The sequence below is a fragment of the Hibiscus syriacus genome, unplaced genomic scaffold (genome assembly GCF_006381635.1).
Source record: "Hibiscus syriacus cultivar Baekdansim isolate YM2019G1 unplaced genomic scaffold, ASM638163v2 tig00111621_pilon, whole genome shotgun sequence".
Classification (NCBI taxonomy): domain Eukaryota; kingdom Viridiplantae; phylum Streptophyta; class Magnoliopsida; order Malvales; family Malvaceae; genus Hibiscus; species Hibiscus syriacus.
The window spans coordinates 225,778-236,514 of NW_024063138.1; the positions used below are offsets into that span (position 1 = coordinate 225,778).

Consider the following 10,737-nt stretch of genomic DNA (forward strand, 5'->3'; position numbering starts at 1 on the left):
GTTTGCTATTTTTTTTCAAAAAAACAAAAAAAAAACAAAAAAAAGGCACAAAACAAAAAGGCAAAAAAAACAAAAAAAAAGCCAAAAAAGCCAAAATTTCAAAAATAATTGCAAACAAAGGTATTTAGGGATTATTTTATCCATAAATTATATTCATTCTAAGAGTAATCCCCAGTCCAAATTTCACCCCAATCAGAGTTCATTGGAGCCTTCAAATACATCATTCAAGTTTCATCGGCATATTCGGTTTAGAATCTTGTCGAATTTCTTGAAAATTTTACAGGAGGAATTTCGTGGTGACAATTTCCATATTGAAACTTCATATATTTGAGATAATTCACACAAAATATCAGAATATTTGGAGATCAAGAACAACTTCGAAAAAAGTGATCAAGAAAAACAGATTGTTTGAGGACTCACCGTTCAACAGAGTCTACTGGATACTACTGAAGGTATTTGGTTCTGAAATTTTACAGGAGGTTTCTTGACGCATCGAAAGAAATTAAAGAAATTTTTCAGAATTTTTGGACACCGGTAACCCCCTCAAAAACGTTGCTCAAGTTGATCCAGCGTTTTCTAGGTTTTCTGGTTTGGTCCCTTTTTCTTTGACTCTTAGTGCTTTAGGTTCTTTTGTTTTTCCTTGTTATTGTTCTTTTGCATTATCTAGCACATTATCTTCTTTGTGTTAGTAGGACTAAAGAGTTTGCATACTTCTTCCTTCTTTGCATTCTCGTTCTCTTGGAGTCTAACCTTTGTTTGGCCTCTTAGAGCTTTTAGGTTTTTCTTATCGCCTTTGCTAGTAATCAAACTCCGATACGAACTGTGAAAGACTACTTGGTAAAGTGAGTTTTAAAGAGTACAAGATCGGCTTACTTGCCTCTCGTTGTGTTACTTTCTTGGAGTGACTTGTGAGGTTTCTTGCTTTGTTGAATTTTTTTTTTTTTATTTTACTTTAAAATTTTCTTTTGAGTGTTATGATTTCAGAATGGGCGACACTAACAACAAGACACTTACGGCTATCTTAGTCACACTTGCCCGACTCACGACTCAAGTTGAAAGATTTGATGAAATCGTGAGAGAATAACAAGAACCACAACTGGATCTACCAAACCAGAATCCAAGACCAAACCAGAATCCAAGACCAAACAATGTTGAACTTTTGGTACCTGAGGAAGAATAACCACGTTTCCAAGCACCCAAACTCTTTACAAAGCCAAAGTTCACGATCCCGTCTTTCAAAGGAGACAACGATCCAGACAGGTACATCGAATGGGAAGGAAAAGTTGATCTCATGTTCGCATACCATGACTGCCCCCAAGCTAAACAAGTTCACCTCATCACCATACAATTTGAAGGATATGCTCGAACTTGGTGGATGCAAACAAGGAAAAAGATCCAGAACTTCCAAATTCCAACAATCACTTCTTGGACTGACCTCAAACAAACCATGAGGAACCGATTCCTACCGACACATTATACACGAGAAGTTAAACAACGACTACACCGACTTCGACAAGGTAGAAGTTCAGTTGAAGATTACTACAAGGAGATGCAGTCCTTACTCAATAGGGCTAACATAACCGAAAAAGAAGAAGTCACCGTGTCAAGATTCGTCGTCGGCTTAAACTCAAACATCACTGATCTTCTTGATCTACAAGGGTACGAAAACCTTGAAGATACACTAAAGAAAGCAATGACAATCGAAGCACAAATCCAAAGGAGATCTCGAATCAGTGAACATTACCAAGGTACTTCATCCTCTTACCAAGGTAATCCTTCAAATCCTTCCTCATCTTCTACTCCATCTTCTCTGAAAAAGCCAAGAGATGACAAACCTGACAATGAGAAAGAACGACCAGCAAAGAATGACACACTTCCAGCCCCTAAAGATCAAATTTGTGAGGAGGTAGGGAAATCAAAAAAAGAAAAAAGTTGAGAAAGAGGCAAAAGAAAAAGAGGTCACTAGTTACAAAAGCCAAAAGCATAATGACCCATGGGAGGTGAGTGAACCTAATTGTGAGAAGAAAAGAGTGACTCAAAATCTACGTGTGAGCACAAAAGAATTGAGAGAGAACATTCTTTACAAACAACCTTTCATCCTTGTTCGCTTTAGAGAATCAATTGTTTCGATTTCTAACATTAACAAGGATTTGCCTAGTGTGTTTTCATCTTTGTTACAGGATTTTCAAGAAGTGTTAGGTGATCCACCTAACGAATTACCACTGGAAAGAGGAAAACAACACCAAACCAATCTAATTCAAGGTTCCATCATACCTCGTCAAACATACAATCTCGAAGAAACCAAAGACATAGATTTGTTACAAAAAGGCTACATCCATGAAAGCCTTAGTCGTAACGTCATCTTAATGACGAAACATGACTTGAACAACTCCACATGCTTTATAGTTCGTGCACAGGGAATCCATGTAAATGATGAGAAAGTAAAAGCAACACGAGACTGGCCCACACCATCTTCCATCGCCAAGAGTTGTCGAATAGTGCTAGGTGACCCTCCTGACGGGTTACCACCTGAAAGCCCTAATCACTATGTCATACCAATGAAGAGTCACGATTTACGAGAGTCCAAAGATTCGAGGACGAATCCTTTTGAGGAGTGGGGGAATGATACATGCACCAGAGTCCATAATACATGCTTCTTTGGACTAATGTTTCTACTCGAACCTATTAGAAGAACAAAGGCTCGAAGATTCAAAGCATATCTATTCGGTAAGCATAATGTGAATGAATTATTAAACTATTCTAATGTTGCTCCCTTTAATGTTTCAGATTCGAGGTCGAATCTTTTTGAAGAAAGGGAGGATGATACATGCATCACAAGGTTCACATCAAAGGAAGAAGTAATAACTCTTCCAAATGATCCACTCGTCCAAGCTTTGGAAAAGAAGATCAGAACAGCAGCAGACTTGCGACGACTTTTTGAATGGTATCCTGATCTTATTTGGTCGACATGTCTTCTGGAGATACAACCGTCTGTCTCTTATCTTTCCAACGGTTCTTGAATCGCATCAATCCGATATCGGGAACTCAAGATATGGTCATTTTACTGAAGATGGTGCATGCAGGAAATCCTATACGGGATTAATACGTTATTTTGTAAATATTACGAATTTTCAATATTTATATTGATTATTTGTAATATAACTTAATATAGGATGATACATTATCTTTTAGGATTAGATTTATTATTTTATTAGGAATTAAGGTTGGGTTAAAATATTATCTTTAGTTATTATTATTTTATTAGGAATTAGAGTTAAAACATGTTTAGTTTATTATTATTTTATTCATTAGTTATCTAGGACCTTTAGAACTCAGTCCCTATATAAAGGAGGCTTCATTCAACTTTGTAATTCAGATTTCTTTGATTAATAATACAACGAGAGTTCGTTTTTGCAAGTGCTGATTGCCTTGTGCCTTCAAAGCTTCTTCTCCTGGAGTTCTTTCAAGTTCTTGTGAGGGAGATTAATCTTCACACTCCAATTTGCCTTTTCATCGCGACTAGGAGGGTTGGTTAGAGTCATTTATCGTGTTTGCCTTTTCATTGCGACTAGGAGGGCTCAATAGGACACTTATCCATCTATTTTTCCACAAATCCATCCGCATCATCAATCATCTTTACCGTTCACCTTCATAAGGGAGATCTTTTGATTTCTTTATTATCTTATTTCATCTTTCATTTATTTATCTTTTGTTTATTTTATTCTAATCGTGTTGTCTTGATTCCAGCACATAAAAGAAACCCTAAACAATCCTAGCGACTGCCGCCACCTTCCCATATTCATCACCTTTGTTCTTCATCGAGTCTAGAGCTTTCTAGGTTTGATTCTTCAACAAGAGCAACGTTCATCAATCCGCCACCGCTTCCCTATCAACTTGGACTATCGCAATATTCGCACTGCGATAGTCGGCTATCGCATTGCGATAGTCCAAGTTCGCTTTGCGATAGTCGAAGTTCGCGTTGCGATAGTCGAAGTTCGCGTTGCGAATCTAGAAACTGATTTGCGATACCGGAGATCGCGTTGCGAATTATCGATCGCATTACGATTTAGTTGGTCATTTTGGCAAATCCAAAAAATGTTAGTTAAAATCGTATATTATAAAGCATTTTTGGTCAATGATGTTATTTTCTCTAATAAATATGCCAAAGAGCTCTCTTTGGTAGGTAGAGACCATCATTTTATGAAAATAAATAAGGTACAACAACAGTTTGTAGCACGCAGGTTCATTCAGTTCGGTGATAATGGTAAGACAGTTATACTGCAAAAAGATAAATAAATAAATAAAATTTGGAAGGCTAGAAATATTGGTAGTCACCACATTGACAAAAAGGTTGTATATTCATCTGCTTCTCAAACGCAACAAAAAAATATCAATTACAGTCAAAGGGAAACTGAAGTTCTTCCAACCATTTGAAAATGGGAAGCCACATCTCCCTGACCACAAGGTTGGGGTATATATTTCTCTACTCTCTCATTCATAAGCCTTTTCCCAATCATCTACAACCTCTAATGGCTCTGTTTCATTTAAACTCCCACCCAGCAATCCAGCTGAATTTGAATTGGAAGCATTTGAATCCATAGTTAACATGGATTGAACTCCAACCAGCTTTGAAGGATCTTCAGATTGAATTGCTCCAGAAGATGAGCTTACGCCCGTTCCAGAATCAAGAACACTCCAGCGGTTAATCGAAGCAGGAATTGGAGTATCCTTGTCTGTCCATGCAGAGCCTGGATTTGAAATGCCACCAAGAGACTTATTACCACCCCATGAATGTTCCCCCCAACCAAGCTCCTGCACCGCATTCTTCTTCCACGGATTTTCCTTTACAGCAGAACTTGGCCCTGTTCCTCCCCAGGCATTATTAGGGGCTGATGCACCACCACTGTGAACAAAGGTAGTAGCCCCTGTATAAATTGATCCATGATCCAATCTCCTCATGGCCGTTGCAGCTCGAGCAGGATCACCAAATACAGCCAATGCATTCTTGTCATTCATCCAAACAAGTTCACACTCCCCGCCAAACCTCAACACCAATGCACTTATATCTGCTTCTCGGGGCAAATCTAGGAAAGAAACAACAAGCCTTGGATCCATGTCCACAAGGAGATCAAAAACAGGAGGATGCATTGACCCACTACTGATTGACCTTTTACCTCCAATGATACGAGCTGGTAGTTTAGATTTGGGAGTAGCATGAACCACAACAAAACACTTGGGCTCCCAACCAGCAGCACTAATAGCAAGCTTCCATCTTTCGGCTATCATCCTGACAGCATCTCTCTTATCCTTCAGCATTGGGCAGAACACATGAAATTTCAAACCCGTTGTTGTTCCTCTGTTCTTGCCAAGTACCAAAAACTTGCATCTCTCCTCCACAGCTAGAACCCACTTCGGATCACGCCTGTATAAGTCAAAAATCAGCTCTGATGTAACCGAATTCTCACCAAAATGAAGAGAATCCAAGTTGGGTGGAGTGATATCAAACGCATCTGCAAGAGCTCGTTTGCGCTCCAACTTAGCACATTCATCATCACACATAAGCTTCCTTTGTCCAAGAGGAATCCTTTTGCCTGCTGATTCCACTGGTTGAAGGGGTGAAGGCAATTTTTGGATAATAGAAGCTTCAAAAACTGTATCAGCATTGAAGCCGCCAGCATCACATGGAACAGTTGCACTTCGCTGACAACAAGAACACGCAATTGTAACTCGAAAATCACACCTAACATCAGGACATGGTGCAGAGGGATGACAAGGTGCAGTACATGTATGCCTGCAGTCTTGCCGAGGTGCCCCACACGTCTGCCCACAAGAGGCCCTAAAACCTTGTTCACCTCCAGATGATGCATCACAGGGCGCTGGGTGACACATTCTCCCACATGCATGTAACCCACACTGCCTGGTCTTGCCGCAAAGTTTGTTGCATCTGATATCTTTTGATCCACAAGGAATATTTCTAAGAAGAACATGTCCTCCAGTGCATTCCTTTGCCACAGGAACAGAACAAGGTGGACAATCTCCAAAATGGCAGCTGTGAGAAGATGAATGACCACAAGCCTGCGGAACTGAGCATGGAAGTTGACATGAAGGTGGTGGTGTACCACACGGCAATGGAGGTGGGATTGAAGTTCTTCCACAAGCACATGTCAAATCAGTAAAGATTGTTTCCAAGCATGGAGGGCAGTGACCACTGTGACAAAGAGATTCACAAGAATGTTGCCCGCACCTCAGCTTCTTTCCACATGCCATTTGGCAAAAGTGTGGATCCCAATTGCCAGAGCCAAGATTATTGGAGTTTGAGAGTGGGCAACATCGCTCGCTACATCGATGTCTACCACAATTCTTCTTGCGCCCACAAGGCTTGTCGCACTTGAATCTCTCATTTTCAAGTGTTGTTTTGTAGCATTCAACTCTCCGAGAAGTTGATCCACAGAGGCATTTTTGGGTGACAAGAACCAGACAAGGTGGGCAACTCCCAGCATGACAGGCTTGGTCACATCGGTGCACTTGACAAGGAAGGAACTTCTCACATATCTCTGAACAAGTAGGAATTGGGTCCAAACAACTTTGCCTTCGATCCTGCAAGCTTGTTTTCCCACAATAACAAGATTTGATCTTGCTTGGCACAAACTCACAATCCCCGCAAGGACCAGGATGACAAATTTCTGCACAATAATGATTACCACATCTAAGCTTCTTTCCACACGTTGAATTACAGGAAAAAATGCCATCTTCTGCTTTCACTTCTCCCTTCACAACCATGTCACCACAGATGACATCGTCAACCTTTTTCTTGCAGAAACAGGGGGCACTAATTAGAACTTTGCAAGGATCACAAGCTCCAACATGGCAAACCCGTTCACAATGATGACGCCCACACTCCAGAAGTTTATCACACTGCTGACCACAAGTAAGAAACGACTTCCTATCAGAACATCTGGTTGTAATAACTTTCTTCCCACAAGGACACAAACGTGGCGGAGCAAATGCCTTACAAGGGGGACATGGACCAGGGTGACATTGCAAAACACAAATATGAGGACAAAGTTCATCCTTCATCACCCCAGAACCTAATCCCAGCTCCTTCTCAAGCGGCTTTCCACAGGGCTCTCCACATGAATGTGGAATCAAGTACAAATCAGGAGGAGGGTCATTCCTCTTCCCACAAAAGCAAACATACCGAATCTCCTTAGAGGATGTGAACTGCACAGACTGACAACCCGGGCAACGCCAATTAAAACCCAGATTCTTCTCGGCCACTAAATCAACAGAAGTGGGTGCCTTCGCCCATTTCTTAATACAATTGAGGTGAAAAATGGAGTAACAGCTCGAGCAAGACCATATGGTGCCTGACCTGTTTACCATATCACAACAAATCATACACTCAACGGTACTCTTTATAAGCTTATCCTGAATTTCCTGCACAAGCTGCGGCAAATTAGGATCAATCTCCTTCCTCACAGCAACATGATTCGTACTCCTTTCCTTTTTCCTATCTCTCCTATGGTTGATGGACTGCTTATGGATAATTTCCTGCAGAAGCTGCGGCAAATTAGGATGGATCTCCTTCCTCACGGCCACATGATTCTCAGCCCTTTCCTTTTCCCCATTTCTCCTATGGTTGGTGGGCAGACCGGTTTGTCTATATCTATCATCATTTGGAGTTGAGGCCTGGTTGACATTTGAGGTTGAATTAGAGGTTGCCGGTGAGCTGCTTTCAACAGTGATGGTTGCAGATGAAGATCCTCTAGGAATCCATTCTTGACGAGTGCTCTGTGAAGCCGATCTATTTCGGCCATGAAAGCTCATGATTTTGTAGCTAGACGTCGACGAACTTTGTAAAGCCGATCGAATTTTTGTGGATGAAGCAAAAGATAAAGAAACTGTAACACCGCCAAGCCAAAGAACATTTATCAATAACCCAGCAATCCCTTGGTTCGAATGACAAACAAAAGAACCAAACAAGTACTTGAAATTGACTTTCAATTAAAAGAGAAAAGCATCAATCACCAATCCTAAAATCAATTAGGAAATTAAAAACAAATAAAACCCAAATCAGGAATTATGAAAAGAACAGAAATGGATCGTACCTGATCAACAAAATAAAACCTTGCCTCTTTTTTTTCCTCCTGTTTCCTGTTCTGCGTGTATAAAGTTTGTATCGTTTTAACAAGACAGGTAGAAAGTGAAGGGAGGAAAAGGGATGTATATATATGGGAGGAAAATGGAACCCACACAAGGGCTCGGACTCAGTCGGCTTTATCCGTTCAGCATCGAGTTGGCCAGGCCTGACCTTTGAGTTAATCCAATCCAATTCAAAAATTATATATTTTTTTATCTAATTTTAATCCGACCCAAAAATATCCACTCTGCACTTGATTCAAACTCTATCTTTTAAGATAAAAAAATATTATTTTTATTCAATAAAATATAGAGATTTATTTAAAAATATATAGAGAAAAAATATTATTATAATTATCTTTAAATATATAAGATAAAATTATATATATTTTTTAAATTAAATTAACTAGATATTTTTCATATTAAACTCAAATTCAATATGATCATGACATAACTTCTAAAAGATATAATAATCGAACTCAATCCAATATAATTTGCACTCGAAATGGGGCCTTGATCTACTATGGACTTGTCCATTTCAGTTTGGATATGGATCGACATCCAGCTATAATATTTAAAATCTGAGTACTAATTGGTTCAATCAATTTTTACGTTTATAATACGTTATCTTTTATTTTATTTATTTGTTTTCCTCTCGTTTCAAGGCTTCGTCTTAACTAATCTGGACCGCACATCTGACTTTGACGGGTGAGTCTTTTGGCAAAGATTTTCTGCATACACATGCATTCGAACTTGAGATATTGCTTAAGCGATATCAATCTACTTACCACTTAAACCAAACTTATTGGTTATGTTATTTTTCATATGTTATGTAATTTGTATCATATTAAAATTAGAGAAAATAACCTCAGTGACCAAAAATCTCAGATAATATACGATTTTGACCAACTTTTTTTGGATTTGCGAAAATGACCAACAAAATCGCAATGCGATCTCTAATCCATTTCGCGTTGCGATAGTTGAAAATCGCGTTGCGATTTTCCATTTTGCGTTGCGATAGTCTACAGTCGCGTTGCGATTTTCCGTTTCGCGTTGCGATAGTCTACAGTTGTCGTTGCGATTTTCCAAATTCGTTGTGATAGTTAAAAAAAGATTTTGTTTCTTAAGAATTTTCTCTAAAAAGATAGTATCCGCGCGGACGTGTCGAAGACACGTATTACCACGACCACGACCACGTATTACCCGACGCGAAATGCAACACGAATTTGCGATGATGGAGATCGCGTTGCGATTTCAACTATCGCAACGCGAAATGGAAAATCGCAACGCGATCTCCAACTATCGCAACGCGAAATGGAAAAACGCAACGCGATTTTCAACTATCGCAATGCGAAATGCAACGTGAATTTGCGATAGTGGAGATCGCAATGCGAATTAGAGATCGCATTGCGATTTTGTTGGTCATTTTCGCAAATCCAAAAAAATTTGGTCAAAATCGTATATTATCTAAGATTTTTGGTCACTGAGGTTATTTTCTCTTAAAATTAAATATGTTATATTTAATGTAAATATTAAATTATATGTTAAATTTTATATTTTAACCTTTCAAAAAAATTATATTTTAAAAATTAATAAATAAAAGTAATATGAAGTAGTAATAGAAATATAACTAAGTAACAATAAAAAAATAAATAAAAATAATACATTTTTTAAAAAATGTATATAAATGAATTTGTATTAAACCATTTACAAATATGTACAAACTTTGATAAATTTTGAGACCTATATTCTAAATTGGCCAAACTTAAGCAACTATAATTAATATTAACAATTGATATTGAACTTGAGTTATTCAATTCAAAAGTTATATTATGTATTTGGACATTATAGTATAACTACATGAAAATATAATTATTTATAAGTAATTATAATATCGTAAACATATTTGATTGATAGAGTATAATTATATATTAATTTTGTATGCCAATGTTTGATAGTATAAGTTATAATTATATAGTTAAATAAATTTAAATTTTAAAATAATATTAATTATACTCAAGAAATTAGAATGTCAATTTTACCTTGCTTTTGAAAAGTAACTTTTGAAGTATTTTTTAAAAGTATAATTTAAAATTTAACTGATTGTGATTGCCCGTTAGAAAGTAATTTTGAAAAGATAGAAAGTTCAATTAGATATTATTTTGTAAATTAAAAATATAAAATTTAAATTATATTTATACTTATTAATACTATGATATATAAAATATACCAACTAAAATTATAATAAAAATATAAGAATATATTTTAAGACAACTAATTAATAATATTTTATATATGAAATATTTTATTAAAAAGGAATATATTATCGTTATTTTTTAACATTTGAATTTTAAAAATAATATTTTAATTATTTTGGTTTAACCATATTCACTCGTTTAAAATTTAAAATAAAATAATTTAAATGATATATTTATCCTTTTAACCATTTAAAAATAAAAAGATACATATTATAAATAAATTTAAAATAAATTATTATGATACGTGAAATATATCAATTTAAACTATAATAAAAATATAAATAATATAAATAAAAATATATTTTATAATAACTCACTATTGATATTTTAATATATAAAT

General features: G+C 36.8%; 1 protein-coding gene across 2 annotated transcripts; it reads right to left on the reverse strand.

The window, feature by feature from the left end:
* Positions 1-4,407: 4,407 nt before the first annotated feature.
* Positions 4,408-8,204, reverse strand: LOC120165991 (NF-X1-type zinc finger protein NFXL1-like). Of its 2 annotated transcripts, none has more exons than XM_039175409.1 (2): positions 8,109-8,204; positions 4,408-7,901 (listed from the first exon to the last, which is right to left on the reverse strand). In XM_039175409.1, exon 2 carries the CDS (start codon positions 7,825-7,827, stop codon positions 4,492-4,494), a length of 3,336 nt encoding a protein of 1,111 aa, XP_039031340.1. In that variant the 5' UTR covers positions 7,828-7,901; positions 8,109-8,204; the 3' UTR covers positions 4,408-4,491. The 2 variants fall into 2 exon arrangements, with proteins under 2 accessions (XP_039031340.1, XP_039031341.1); XM_039175410.1 differs by having other exon boundaries at positions 4,408-7,949; positions 8,109-8,126.
* Positions 8,205-10,737: the final 2,533 nt, after the last annotated feature.

Excerpts from the sequence above, each read along its gene's own strand:
- LOC120165991 (XM_039175409.1), bottom strand. The coding sequence starts at position 7,827 with ATGAGCTTTCATGGCCGAAATAGATCGGCTTCACAGAGCACTCGTCAA.